This window comes from Vigna unguiculata, chromosome 2 (assembly GCF_037176805.1).
Source record: "Vigna unguiculata cultivar grain cowpea cultivar isolate G323 ecotype 2 chromosome 2, ASM3717680v1, whole genome shotgun sequence".
In the NCBI taxonomy this organism is placed as follows: domain Eukaryota; kingdom Viridiplantae; phylum Streptophyta; class Magnoliopsida; order Fabales; family Fabaceae; genus Vigna; species Vigna unguiculata.
In genome coordinates, this window is record NC_140793.1 from 32100212 (window position 1) to 32115971 (window position 15760).

The window sequence follows — 15760 nt, forward strand, 5'->3', positions numbered from 1 at the left end:
ACTGATAAACTTGCATTTTTTGGTTTTAATAATGATTAAAAAGTAAAAAATATATTGTTTTATTAAAATTTATATATAAAAACATTATATATTGACTTAATTTTATATCTCATTTAAGTTTAGAATTACTTTTATTATTCTTAAATTAATAAAAAGTTATCTCATTTTATCACGATAAGGTTAAGTTACGTGATATTTAATATGTTTCTGATTGATATTACTCTGAAATCTGATTTAACAAGTAAAAGAAATTAACGTTATTAAATTAAAATAATTATGTTTATTATTTTAAAATTTAAAGATCAAAATATATTAAAATGTAAAAGAATTATAAATTTGTTATGAATTAATGGTCGTCCATTGATTTATACAATTACTCATATGATTGATAATCATATTATTCATTACTCTTTATGATGTAATATTTTGTATTTACTATTTGATTTTATATCCTTTCTGGGTTACCATATTGTACCTATAAATAGGACTCGTCCTATCAGTAATTAGACACACATAAAACCAGAAGTTGCTCCCTACTCTCTCATTCTCTATTCTTCCTCTCCTTTGTCTCTCTTATTACCTTTATTTTATAACACGTTATCAGCACGAGGGTTATCCAACTGAGCGTGAAGGCATATTTTTTTTTCTTCTTTCTCCCTAAGAACAACGCTCTATATTCCTTAATCGAGGTTCTTTCTAATCTTTTTCTCATTCACAAACTTTATCTCATTTTTTTTGTTGTGTAATGATAATTGTTTGATTTATTTTTCTCTGTCATATTATTATTATTATTATTATTATTTGATTTTAATAATTTCATACATGAAATTTGATTATATTAATATTTTATGTGCTAGTTCTAAAACATGTCAAATCTTGCAAAGCTTGAATTTGCGGCCCTTGATATTTCGGGGGACAATTATTTATCATGGATTTTAGATGCTGAGATTCATCTAGATGCAATGGGTCTGGGTGATGCTATTAAAGAAGGAAATAAAGCATCTGAACAAGATAAAGCTAAAGCTATGATTTTCCTTCGTCGCCATCTTCATGAAGGGTTGAAAATTGAATACCTTACTATAAAAGACCCTTCTGTACTATGGAAAAATTTAAAAGAAAGATATGACCATCAAAAGACCGTGATTTTGCCAAAAGCTCGTTATGATTGGATGCATTTACGGTTGCAAGATTTTAAAACTGTAAGTGAATATAATTCTGCAATGTTTAGAATTACTTCTCAATTGACTCTATGTGGAGAAAGAATTACTGATGAAGATATGTTGGAAAAAACATTCTCAACTTTTCATGCAACTAATTTGCTTTTGCAACAACAGTATCGTGAAAAAGGTTTTCACAAATATTCTGAATTGATTTCATGCCTTCTTGTGGCTGAACAAAATAATGAGCTCTTGATGAAAAATCATGAGGCCCGACCAACTGGTTCTGCTCCATTCCCAGAAGTGAATGCAGCAACATCTGATCCATATAATCATGGACGAGGTCAAGACCATAATAATAATCGTGGTCGTAATTTTGGCCGTGGTCGTAGCCATGGTCGTGGTCGTGGTCGTGCTATTAATCATGGTCGTGGACATGGTTATAAAGGAAATTTCAAAGAGAAACTTCATCAACAGAAGTGGAACAAGAATGCGAAAAAGGAAAAAGAAAGGGGTGAAAATAATGGCAAAAAGGCTGAAAATATATGTTACCGTTGTGGTAGTAAAGGTCATTGGACCCGTGCCTGTTATACACCAAAGCATCTTGTTGAACTCTACCAAGAATCACTTAAAAAGAAGAATGTAGAAACACACTTTGCTTATGAAGATGGTGATTCTGATTATGATCATATGGATACTACTCATCTTGATATTGGTGATTTCTTTTCTAAACCCGATGGAAGCATTGATCACCTTATTGGTGATGGGAGTGTTAGAAAATAATTTTATTTTATGATTAATTTTTAAGACAATGTTTTATATTTAATTCATGTTGCTTTTATATGTACAAGTTTTTATGTTTTTATGAATAAAATCCTCTATTTTATTTTATTTTTTTTTTCTTTCTCTCCTCTTACAAAGTAATCTCTAATATTGATATTTATGTTTATATGAAGAATGAATATTGGCATTAACACCAATGATGAGGATCTGTGCCTTGCTGATAGTGCAACAACTCATACAATTCTCAAGAGTAATAAATTTTTCTCTACTTTGGTAATGCGAGAAGTCAATGTTAGTACTATTTCTGGTACTACAAATATAATTGAAGGCTCTGGAAGAGCTACAGTACTTCTGCCAAGAGGTACAAGATTGCATATTAAAAATGCATTTTATTCTCCTAAGTCCAATAGAAACTTATTAAGTTTCAAGGATATTCGTCTAAATGGATATCATATTGAGACAAATAATGAAGGAGATGTTGAATATCTTTATATCACTCAAATTGAGTCAAATAAAAAATGTGTATTGGAGAAATTATCAGCCTTCTCTTATGGCTTGTACTACACATATATTAATGCGATTGAGACGCATGTTATTGTAAGCCAGAAGCTTACAAATAAGAATGAATTTCTTGTTTGGCATGATCGGTTGGGTCATCCTGGATATATCATGATGCGAAAAATAGCTGAAAACTCATGTGGACATCCACTTAAAAGTCAAAAGCTTCTTCAGTCCAATGATTTCTCATGTACTGCATGTTCGCAGGGAAAATTGATAATAAGACCATCACCAGAAAAAATTAGAAATGAGTCAATCTCATTTTTAGAACGAATACAAGGTGATATTTGTGGTCCAATACACCCACCATGTGGATCATTTAGATATTTCATGGTATTAATTGATGCGTCCACTAGATGGTCACATATTTGTTTACTATCAACTCGAAATCAAGCATTTGCTAAGTTATTAGCACAATTGATCAAGTTAAGAGCCCACTTCCCAGATTATCCAATTAAGAAAATTCGTCTTGATAATGCTGGTGAATTTACATCTCATGCTTTTAATGAGTATTGTATGTCAATTGGAATTGAAGTTGAACATCCAGTAGCACATGTTCATACTCAAAATGGACTTGCAGAATCATTGATAAAACGTCTAAAATTGATTGCACGACCTTTACTTATGAAAGCTAATCTTCCAATGACTACTTGGGGATATGCAATTCTGCATGCTGCAGTATTGATTCGCATCAGACCAACAAGTTATCACAAATACTCTCCTTTACAGTTGGTTTTTGGTCAACAACCAAATATTTCTCATTTAAGAATTTTTGGGTGTGCTGTATATGTCCCAATTTCCCCACCAAAAAGGACTATGATGGGTCCTCAAAGACGTTTGGGAATATATGTTGGATATGATTCTCCATCGATAATAAAATATCTTGAACCATCAACAGGTGACTTATTTACAGCTCGATTTGCTGATAGTCATTTTGATGAATCAATTTTTCCAACGTTAGGGGGAGAAAGAAAGAAACTGGAAAAAGATATTGGTTGGAATGAATTATCATTATCTCATCTTGATCCTCGTACAAAAGAGTGTGAACTAGAAGTTCAACGGATAATTCATTTACAAAAATTGGCCAACCAATTACCAGATGCTTTTACTGACACAAAAAGGGTAACTAAGTCGCATATACCCGCTGCTAATACTCCAATCAGAATTGATATTCCTGTTGGACAATCTAATATAGCAAATGAATCTCAAACACGCCTAAAGCGTGGTAGGCCTTTGGGTTCCAAAGATAAAAATCCTCGTGTGAGAAAAAGGGAAAAAAGGCAAGATGGCCTAATCGAGGGGGTAAAAGTCCCAAAAGATTCTTTTGACATAATCAATGATTCGGTTCCAGAAGAACCTCAGGTACCTGAAATTGTTGAAAATGATGAGATCTCAATAAATTATGTCATGAATCATAAAATATGGAATCGAAATAAAGTCAATATTGACGAGGTTTTTGCATATAATGTAGCAAAGGATGTCATAAGTGACAATGATGATCAAGAACCAATGACAATTGAAGATTGTCGGCAAAGAAATGATTGGCCAAAATGGAAAGATGCAATCCAAGCAGAATTAGATTCGCTTGCTAAACGAAAGGTTTTTGGACCTGTAGTTCGCACACCTGAGGGTGTAAAACCTATTGGGTACAGATGGGTTTTTGTACAAAAACGAAATGAGAATGGTGAAATTGTTAGATACAAAGCACGGTTAGTTGCTCAAGGTTTTTCACAAAGACCTGGTATTGATTTTGAGGAGACATATTCTCCAGTATTGGATGCAACAACATTTAGATATTTAATTAGCCTTGTTGCACAAGAAGGTTTGAATCTGCACCTCATGGATGTTGTTACAGCCTATTTGTATGGCTCTTTGGAAAATGATATTTATATGAAACTCCCTGAAGGATTTAATGTGCCCAACAAAGCAAATTCTAAAAAGGATTATTCAATAAAATTGAATAAGTCCCTTTATGGATTGAAACAATCAGGACGTATGTGGTATAACCGTCTAAGTGAGTACTTATTAAAGGAAGGGTATAAAAATGACCCTATTTGTCCTTGTATTTATATGAAAAGATCCGAGAATGAATTTGCCATAATTGCTGTTTATGTAGATGACATAAACATAGTTGGAACTCCTAATGAGCTCACAAAGGCAATTGATTGTTTAAAGAAAGAATTTGAGATGAAGGATCTTGGAAGGACAAAGTTTTGTTTGGGATTACAAATTGAGTATTTAAACAAAGGTGTTCTTGTACATCAAGAAGCTTATATAACGAAAGTGCTTAAAAAGTTCTATATGGACAAATCACATTCACTATGCACTCCAATGGTGGTGAGGTCATTAGATGTTGATAAAGACCCTTTTAGACCTCAAGAAAAAGATGAAGAACTACTTGGTCCTGAAGTACCATATCTTAGTGCTATAGGAGCACTAATGTATCTTGCTAATTATACTCGACCCGATATAGCATTTGCTGTAAATTTGTTAGCAAGATATAGTTCTTCACCTACAAGAAGACATTGGAATGGAGTAAAACAAATACTCCGTTACCTTAAAGGCACTATGAATATGGGCTTGTTTTACCCAAATGATTCAAAATTAGATCTAATGGGTTATGCAGATGCAGGTTATTTATCAGATCCTCATAATGGTCGATCACAAACAGGATATTTGTTCACATGTGGTGGCACAGCGATTTCATGGCGATCTGTGAAACAAACAATAACAGCAACATCGTCAAATCATGCAGAAATTTTAGCATTACATGAGGCAAGTCGTGAATGCGTTTGGTTAAGGTCTATAATTCAACATGTGCGACAAACTTGTGGTTTATCCTTGGGAAAAATGAAACCAACAACGATATATGAAGACAATAGTGCATGCATTGCTCAATTGAAAGAAGGATATATTAAAGGAGACAGAACAAAACATATTCTTCCAAAATTCTTTTTCACTCATGATCTTCAAAGAAATGGTGATGTAGAGATCCAAAAGATTCGCTCATGTGAAAATCTAGCAGATTTATTTACAAAGTCTTTGCCAAGGAGAACTTTTGAGCAATTGGTTCATAGGATTGGACTCCGCCATCTTAATGATGTAAGTTTACATGAGGGGGAGAAATTAGAAGATGCAAAGAACAATATTATATAGAATGATGTACTCTTTTTCCTTCACTAGGTTTTTATCCCAAAGGGTTTTTCCTAGTAAGGTTTTAACGAGGCACATTCTTTTATCAATGGACACCCAAGGGGGAGTGTTATGAATTAATGGTCGTCCATTGATTTATACAATTACTCATATGATTGATAATCATATTATTCATTACTCTTTATGATGTAATATTTTGTATTTACTATTTGATTTTATATCCTTTCTGGGTTACCATATTGTACCTATAAATAGGACTCGTCCTATCAGTAATTAGACACACATAAAACCAGAAGTTGCTCCCTACTCTCTCATTCTCTATTCTTCCTCTCCTTTGTCTCTCTTATTACCTTTATTTTATAACAAAATTCTAATTCCAATAGCTTGTTCTCCAACAGATTATAAGCCTGATTAAAAATTATTCGAGTTAATACATTACAATTTTAAGTAATTAAGCGACCTACTTTTGAGATAATTCAATACTATAGTGACATAATTTTTGGAAAATAGTGATGTATTTTATTAACTAAAATATATTTACATATTTATTATTTATAATTAATGAAAACACATGCACCACACACATTGTGTCTATATATTTTTTTATTATGATAACAAGATACTAAAATTATTATTATTATAATAATAATAACAAGTATAAATAATTTTTATGATTTTATTGTAAATAATTTTTATTTATTTCGTAGGTAAGTTTTTAATCATAAAAATTTATTTTAATTTCAGAAATGGTTAAATTTAAAAAAAAATCAAATCAGAAAAAACAGTTAGATTTAAAAAAAAATATTTAAAAGTAAAATTGAAAAAGAATTGTGTATAAAAAATGAAGAATCTCTTTATATTTAGTATAGATATAAATTATGTAGTTTTTTTTAAAAAAAATGTTGATTTTTGTTAAGAAAAATTCAACATATTTTACCGTTTTTTTAATTATAGAGAAATTTATCTTATTTAATTTAATTATGAGTCTGAGGAATGATGATCTTGGTCACGTTGTCTTTGTTTCTTTGTTTCCGATGTATGGTAGGGTGGGAGTAATTATTTTGCTGGGACTTAACTTTAAATTAGATTTCACATACGCAAACCAGTTTCATACCAACTTTCAATCTATATTCGATTTGAAGTCTGAACTAAACTTATGTACCATTGCCTCATTCATATTCATACTATCAAATAAAAGCAGCTTCCAAGTTTTGAGGTTTGGAACGACGCACGCGTTCTTCAATTTTTCAGTTTGAACTTCGTAATTGTTGCTTGAACACAATTTATAATTAGTTAAATTGTTCCAAAACTTAATTTAGAGTAATCAAAGCTCATATCCGCGTTAGCCGGTGGAAATTGCGGTAGTGTACACAAAAATGGATTGCTTAAGATGTTATTATAAGATAAAATATTATCAGTGAGAGGTTAACCAACAATGTCGCAAAGAGAATACATAAGAAAAACTCAGACAACTGATTCAGCATCTCAGTCAATTGAAGTTGTCTTTTTTCTTCCCTTTTTAATTGATTTTTTAGTTTTATTCCCGTGAAGTGATAAGACAGGCAATAAGGTAATCGTATCATCCAATCCAAGTTTTGTTAATACTGTTATCCACTGTGTAGTCAACAACAATCCAATGTCAGAAAATATTTTAACTTCCTAGTCAACTTCAACAAGAAAAAACAATATACTGGTAATTTCTCAGAATTTAGCTTCTCTCAGAAATCATCATCAATCAATCAAATAATTCCAAAAAACAAAATTGAAAATGCACTCCCAAAACCATTTAATAAAAGTCCTACATAATTTCTAGGATTATTAGGCCTGCGTGTGTACAAAAGGAAAATAAGCTGTTCATTATTGCATTCACCGAGAAATCCGTCTGCAACAAAAATGCATCTCTTTCCCTTCACTCCCATAATCCTTTTCACCCTTTTGATTCACAATTTCTCTCTGATTCTGGGGCAGCAACCTTACATTGGTTTAGGCACAGTAGCATGCCCTCGAAGTGGTAACAAAAACTCTATTCGTGGTTACACTTGTAATGGTGCAAACAGCTGCGAAGCATTCCTTACTTTCAGATCTCAACCCATTTACAACTCTGTCTCCACAATATCAACTTTATTGGGTTCTGACCCCTCCCAACTTGCCAAAATAAATTCCGTTTCCCTCAATGACACCTTCCAAACAAACAAATTGGTGCTTGTTCCTGTCAACTGTTCCTGTGCAGGAGGTGAGTATTATCAAACAAACACATCCTATGTGTTCCAGAATTCAGAAACTTACTTCTTGATTGCTAACAACACTTTCGAGGGCCTCACAACATGTCAAGCTTTGCAGAATCAAAACCACAACCCAGCAAACATATACCCAGGTAGAAAACTTCTAGTGCCTCTCAGATGTGCTTGTCCCACAAAAAACCAAACCGAGAAAGGCATCAGGTACCTCTTAAGCTACTTGGTGAATTGGGGTGATTCTGTTTCACTCATCGCTGACAAATTTGGTGTTCGCTCTTCGACCACTCTTGAAGCTAATAACCTCACTTTGACACAATCCACGATCTATCCCTTTACTACACTTCTAATTCCCCTTCACGATAAGCCCTCAAGTTCTCAAACCGTTTCTCCAACTCAACTTACGCCATCACCCTCATCACCCCCCTCTTCTCATCATAAGAAAAAATGGGTGTTTGTTGTTGTTGGAGTTGTTGTAGGAGCTCTTGCCTTAACATCAGCTCTCTGTGCTGTCGTTTTCTTCACACGCTGTCGGAAAAATAGAAACGAAGATGGGTCGATGGTAGTGTCCAAGAGTTTTGAGGAAGGTAAGGAAAAAGCACCAAGGAGTGTAAATGAAAAATTGTCAGAGGTCATGTCTGGCATAGCTCAGTCGTTCAAGGTGTATGATTTTGAGGAACTAAAGCGAGCAACAGATAACTTCAGTCCTAGCTACTGGATCAAAGGGTCTGTTTATCGCGGTGTGATTAACGGTGATTTGGCTGCAATTAAAAAGATAGAAGGTGATGTGACAAAGGAGATGGAGATACTGAGCAGAATCAACCATTCGAATGTTATACGCCTTTCCGGGGTTAGCTTCCACGAGGGGCGTTGGTACTTTGTTTATGAGTATGCTGCTAATGGGGCTTTGAGTGAATGGATCTACTTCAACAACGTGGATGGGAAGTTTCTGAGTTGGACGCAGAGAATACAGATTGCATTGGATGTGGCCACAGGACTCGATTATCTTCACAGTTTCAGTTCTCCTTATATCCACAAGGATATTAAGAGTAGTAACATTCTTCTGGGTGCTGACTTCAGGGGAAAGATCGCAAATTTAAGCCTTGTGAGGCGTGTGGAAGGAGGGGATGACCAGTTTCCTGCCACTAGGCACATTGTTGGGACAAGAGGCTACATGGCTCCCGAGTATTTGGAACATGGTCTTGTGTCTACAAAGCTTGATGTGTATGCTTTTGGGGTAGTGATGCTGGAAATGATGACAGGAAAAGAGGTTGCTGCTATTGTAACAGAAGACGAGACAAACTTGTCAAATGTTTTGCGCGTCATGCTTGGTGAGGAAAGTGGCCAGGAGAGGTTGAAGGAGTTTGTGGATCCTTCTTTGGGAGAAAATTTTCCGTTTGAACTTGGTATGTTTGTGGTTGAGATGATTGATAATTGCATATCGAATGATCCAGCAAGTCGTCCTAGTGTGCATGAAATTGTGCAATCTCTGTCAAGAACCCTGAATTCTTCACTGAGTTGGGAAAGGTCAATGAATGTCCCACGAAGCTAAAGTTTCGGTGGCAGCCGCCTCTTGATGTTACAGCAGTTGAAACAAGATGCTTCTATCAGTCAACGATTTTCTGTATTTCCGTTTACTTCTGTTGTTTTCTTCGTCAACTATGCTGGAGAATAGTAGTCTTCGTGTGTTTGGAACTCTAGTTTTATCTTCAATAACTCAGTTGTATAATTTGGACTAGTTTCAGTAATTTTTGAAATATGAACGTGAATGACAGTGTGGTGCATACTTATTCTTTTATGATATCATAACAAGACAATAAATTCTCTGATATTTTGGTTTTTGTCATGGTCGAAAACAACCAAAAAATTAAAGAAACAACCTTCTCCCTCATCATAGCATGGAATTGCTTCCATGGACACGAGTGAAACTAAAACCAGGGAAGTGGTCCACACAAACTGTGGTAGAGAATGATTTGAGATGCCTTTTTGCTTCAAAATTATTAGCTATCTTAAATAGTGGAATACTATATATATGGGAGTGGAAAAAGCCGGAAAAGGCAATGGTTCTATCATACGGCGCTATAGTGGCAAAACTTGTTATTAAGGTTGTTTACTTAAAGTGTCTTTCTCTTCTCGTTCACCATTTTTTACAATCTCAAGATAGAAGTGCTATGGATTTTAATTTGACAAATGATGAATGGAGTATGATTTTAAACATGATTAAATTTTTAAATAATAATTCTATCTCTAATGAGAAAGGATCATATTGGAGATGGTGATTGAAGCAGGTGAAATAAATATTTTATCGTACGGAATATATAATGTCACAAACGAAATTTCATCGTAGACTATAATATAAATTTTATGTAAAGTTTGTTTGGAAGAATAATTTATATAACTTTCATAAAACATAAAAATGAAATAAATATATATTTAATTTTAAAATAAATTAAACATTAAAAAAAATCTTATTTACTTATATTTATTAATATTAGACCACAAATATTTTAAGTGGTGGTGCTATCAACCAGACAGCAAGAGTCCTGTGCAAGTGAAGTCCACCAGAACAACTCTTGTGGTATAAGATATGTGATAGAGACAACATTGAAGTCGACTTTTTAGATGTTGAATACAAAAAAGTCAAGACTCATCTTAGATTGGTTAATTTGAATTTCCCCAAAATTATGAAATAGAAAAACTCTATTTCCAATTCAGAAATGACTACAAAAATGAACATCATACCATGGAGGGTTCGTCGTCTATGGATGGGTTTCACCAGATTCATGATTTCTCATATATATATATATATATATATATATATATATATATATATATATATATATATATATATATATATTAATTTAATTTTTATATTTAAATTTTTGATTCATTTTGGTTTCTATACTTTTGATAAAATTAAGTCATAATATTTATTAAATAAGGTTAATGTGTTCATTTCTGTTAAATTAATATTCATGTTACTTGGTGAGTGACTATGTATTAGTCCAATAAAATATTTAATTAGTAATTTGGTTTTTATATTTTTTTTTTTTTACTCAAGTTCTTATATTTTTTAAACAATTTGGTTATTTTTTGTTGGTGTTGTCTTCCACAGACGTTGAACTCAAAAGTCACAACTGGATTCATGTAGTTTTGTCTTCCACGGATGTTGGGAATGAACTCAAAAGTCATAATTGGATGTCCATCTCAGACGATGCAGTAGACAACAATAAAGATCTTGAATATGTTATCTTGGATTTGAAGGATGCAATCTTATATCTAAATGAGATGATATCGGTGGGATTGTGTGGTCGGAAAAGAAGGGGTTGGAGAAGGAGAAATTTTGATTAACATGTGTCACCTCCTAATAATGTTAATGCTTATTTTACATAAGGAACCACGTTGTTTCTATGTGAATAATATAGAAACTTAGTTCACTAAAAAAAAAAAATCCGAACAAAAATGAATCATAGACTTAAATATATAATCAAATTATTAATTAAGACTTTTATTAGATCCACATATAATAATTTTTCAAATGATATTAATGTCAATTTAATAGAAGAGATCATATCAACTCTATTTAATAAATATTAGAACTCAATTGAATTAAAAACAATTATACAAACCAAAATGAATTAAAAATCTAAATATAGAGAGTACATTACAAATTAAGTCTCCCAATCTATCTTTGTTTATATAAAATATTGTCACAGCCAAGTAAGTATGAGCAGTAATGTCTACCCAAGATTCTCCATAGAGACATGACCCACAACTCTCACTGATTCCTATCGTTGGTACTTTTTTTTTTTTTTTCAACTAGAGTTTGGTAGCTCCGTCTATTATTGGAGCAACAAGAAAACTTTTATTTTTTATTTTATAAAAAATATTTATTTATTTATTTAATATGGCCTTCCTGTTACATGAATAACTGGTTGACTTGCAGCAGCATCTTCTAAGGGTAGAGCTAGTCTGCTTTCTTTGGCGCTGTTTTATAAAATATTGTAAACCTAGGGCCATATTATTGTATTGCACAAATTTGCTTAGTCACTTCATGCATCATCTTAAGTTAAAAATGCATCTGTCCCTAAGAAGTACATTTTCACTACACAAATCAACTATGACATGCTTAAGATAAATACAGTCTTTCTAAAGATTCTCAATTGTCTAGCTAACTGTTTTAAGATTGGCCAAAAAGGCAACTACCATTTTAATTTATCGGTAACTTTATTGCATGTAAAAGCCTTTTAAGGTCTTCTTGCTAATGCTAATCCTCCCCAAGTTTCAACATTCACAGTTGGGTCTTGTGTCCAACCTCGTGACCAAACAACAAAAAGAATGGATGAATAAAATCCTGAATTCTGTCTCTGCAATATTGTGATTGAGGTATGAAATATGAGCTTAGTGAAATGACAGAAACATATACTTTAAACTTAATTGTCTTTCTCTCTTGAATTTGTTTGTACATGCAATAAACAACTCCATTGTTTGATTCAATTTCAATTGTCATAAAAAGTACAAAGTACAGAGAAATTAGCAAATTTAGTCTGAGGTGAGCCGCACTTGCTATTCGTTTTGCCAACTCTACCTCAAACTTTAAAGAAGAATAGGGACGGAAAAACTAAATGTTGAACACTCCCCGTAAACCAAGTTCATCAGTATTGACTAAGGTGAAATCATTATGTAAAAAAAATACCATCTTGGATTTGAGAAACTGGATTGGCTTTACTCAATCAACGAGCTGCGATGGAAGTGACAATTTGAGTAGCTTCTACATCTAATCCAGAAGAAGTCAAGGATCTCTCCAGTGTCGAGGGAGATGGTTGAGTTAGAAGGGAGAGACTGAGTACAATTTCTGCTATGGTTGGTCTGGACAAAGACTTGTCTGCAGTACAATTCACTGCCAAGGAGGCCAAGCTGAGAGCATAATCAATAGGATAATAATTATCTAACTTAGGATCCATCCATTTTCTGAGCCTTTCCTCTTTATTCTCTTCTTCATCAAAGATCTTCCAAATGTCCTTCCACAGCATAATCACCTCACCATTTTCTTTGGTTGTCATGGCTTTCTTGCCAGTAAGCAATTCTATCAGAACCACCCCAAAAGCAAATACATCTATTTTTGAAATCATGGGGTTGGTAAAAGTTCTGGCCATGGAAAAATTTGCTATCTTGGCCTTGAAGTTAGAGTCAAGAAGGATATTACTGCTTGTGATGTCCCTGTGGACTATTCTTGGATAAGCATGTTCATGCATGTACTGCAGACCCATTGCAACATCCACTGCTATGCTTATCCTCTGGCACCATGTAAGCGAGGTCCTTGAGTTTGAAGTCTCTGAACAAGACTTGGCGAAAAGCCAGTCATCAAGAGATCCATTTTCTTCATATTCATAAACCACAAAACAATTTCCCTCATTGTCTGATGAGACACCCATTAGTTTCACCAGATTTCCATGATTCACCTTCTGCAGAATTTTCAGCTCCTCCGTGACATCTTCCTTGAATCTTTTTATTGCTAAAACCTTACCCTCTATGTTAGCCTTGTACACTGATTCCCCAATCTTGCACTGCTCACTGAGGTTCATGGTAGCCTCCAAGATTGCACCAGTTTCATACATGGTAGGCTTACTTACGTAGCCTGAAACTCCAGAAAGTAGTTTATCTGCAGTTTCAGCTGATGAGGCACTCCTATTCAAACTCTTCATTTTCAGAGAACATACATACACCAGTAATATTGCTGAAACCACAACCAGTAGTGTGCATCCCAGGCTGATACCAATTATAACTGGAAGACCAATTCTGTGTTTTCTTCCATCTGAAGGAGATTGAATAAGATCTGGCAAGCGTGTAACTGGGATCAAAACTGGAAGGTTGTTTGCGGCAGTGAAGTTTTGGCCATAGTTGTTTTCACTTAATATGTCCTCTGGTGATGCACCAAACTTGTTGCTTACAAGGGAAACATTGTCACTGGGCTGCCACACGTGAGTGATCAGGTACTTTATCCCTCTGTCAAGCTGGTTCTTTGAAGGACACTTGCAGAATAAAGGCATTACAACTTTAATGCCTATTGGCAAAGTAAATGGACTTAGACCGGGGTTTAAATCCATCACTACATGCCAATTTGTGAGATTCTGGTATGAAGTGGTTGAAACAAAGTAGAAGCTATCACCTGGGTTGATCTCATAGGAGATATTGGCGAAAGAGCGGTTTCTCGTGCAACCACAGGTTACTGGTACCAGTAAGGCTTGGCCTGGAATCAACTTGTCTTCCTCATTCTTTAAGTTGCTGGCTCTTGCAATTGACAAAGGACTCGTGTCAAATATATTAGATACGCTTGTCACACTCAAAAAATTTGGAGACTGGGCTATGTATGTCACATAGGTTTCACAAGAAGGAGGTGAATCGGAAGGGCATGAAAAGTTTGTTCCATTGGTTTGTTGTGATTGAGCTGCAATAAAACTGAAAAACATGAGTACAACATAAAGAATCTGAGCACGGAGAGAAAGAGAAACAAACGAGGCAGCCATTGATGTGAAATTGTGATCAAATGCAAGTTATGAGGCAGTCTACTATCAGTGGTTATTGATATGTAGAGTTCTTTGTCAATAAAATTTCCTTTGGCTTAATATAAAAATATGGTCCTGTTTGTTTCATTAGCTTTAACTATATTTCCTTTTGGCTCTCCGAATCCCAGACACAGTGGACACGTCAATATTTAAATTAGACAAATTGTATGCAGTTCATGCGCATGATATATAAAAAATTGGCAATAGGGTACTGTAATGTCAAATCAAAGCTTTGGACGGCCAGTTAATGTTCCTACCAGTTCTATCTATGCACGATGTTAGCCAGCAACCCGACACCAATATACCAACTAAACTTGCTGATATCTTGGGATGGGGATAGGTTTACTTTGACTTACAAGACCATTAGAGAATCCAAATATAAATATAAATTTTATATTGAGTAAAAATGAGAAAGTTAAACACCATACGAAAATCCATAAATTCATTGTCTTGACATTGTAAAACTTAACTGAAAATAGACTTTGGACTAACTAAAATGCTTATCAAATTATGTTATCGTTTAAGGTAAAAGGATAGAAAGCAACAATTTCACACCAAAGGAACAAAACTGATTTTGGGTAGTGTAATAATGCAAAATTTAAGATGACTCCAAAAGAGCTCAAAGGATCTCCAATGGAGACCATTTTATAATATTTTACCACATTACTACCTACCAAATTTTGCTCAAATAATAATCTCTTATAAGATCTATATTTTTATAATTTTTATTTATGTTTCATCTTTTTAAAATTTAAAAAATAATTTCATTATTATAATGAAATACCACTTTTTATTCATATGAAATAAAAAAAAATATATAATCATGACTAAACAAAAGGAAAAAATGTCATTAGCTGCAGTTTACACTCTTTGTTTTGGAGTAAGCATCCTCTAACCGAACACTGATTCAAAATCATATCACACATTTAATTCTAGAGATAAAATCGGAGATAAACAATATAAAATAATGGGATTATAGTTGCAGTAATGAACCTGTATATCATTTTATATGTTCTCCACAATGGAGCATAGCCAAGTCTGATGTAATATAGTTTATCTTGGCAACACAAGCTCATCAAAAAAATCATCCATTTACTCTTGAAAATAAATCACCCATTTCGTCCTCAAATTGTTACCTTCCCTTCTAAACAGTCTTTAAAGTAACAAATAGTTTAACTAATTTTGAATACTTAGTTCACTCTTTAAATTGATGTATTAGAGTAAAGTCCAATAACCCATTTGAATGTTATTTTTTCAACATCTAAGGCATTACTTACATAGTTTCAAATGCTTTTTAAGTAATTTTCCT

At 33.6% G+C, this 15760-nt stretch overlaps 2 protein-coding genes across 2 annotated transcripts; one reads left to right on the forward strand and one right to left on the reverse strand.

The window, feature by feature from the left end:
- Window positions 1-7460: 7460 nt before the first annotated feature.
- Window positions 7461-9669, forward strand: LOC114167257 (lysM domain receptor-like kinase 4). The gene has a single exon (XM_028052286.2). The coding sequence runs from the start codon at window positions 7545-7547 to the stop codon at window positions 9435-9437; it is 1893 nt and encodes a 630-aa protein (XP_027908087.2). The 5' UTR covers window positions 7461-7544; the 3' UTR covers window positions 9438-9669.
- Window positions 9670-12340: 2671 nt separating this feature from the next.
- On the reverse strand, window positions 12341-15733 carry LOC114166773 (serine/threonine receptor-like kinase NFP). The gene has a single exon (XM_028051594.2). It carries the CDS (start codon window positions 14410-14412, stop codon window positions 12619-12621), a length of 1794 nt encoding a protein of 597 aa, XP_027907395.1. The 5' UTR covers window positions 14413-15733; the 3' UTR covers window positions 12341-12618.
- Between the last annotated feature and the right edge of the window lie 27 nt (window positions 15734-15760).

Excerpts from the sequence above, each read along its gene's own strand:
- LOC114167257 (XM_028052286.2), top strand. The coding sequence starts at position 7,545 with ATGCATCTCTTTCCCTTCACTCCCATAATCCTTTTCACCCTTTTGATT.
- LOC114166773 (XM_028051594.2), bottom strand. The coding sequence starts at position 14,412 with ATGGCTGCCTCGTTTGTTTCTCTTTCTCTCCGTGCTCAGATTCTTTAT.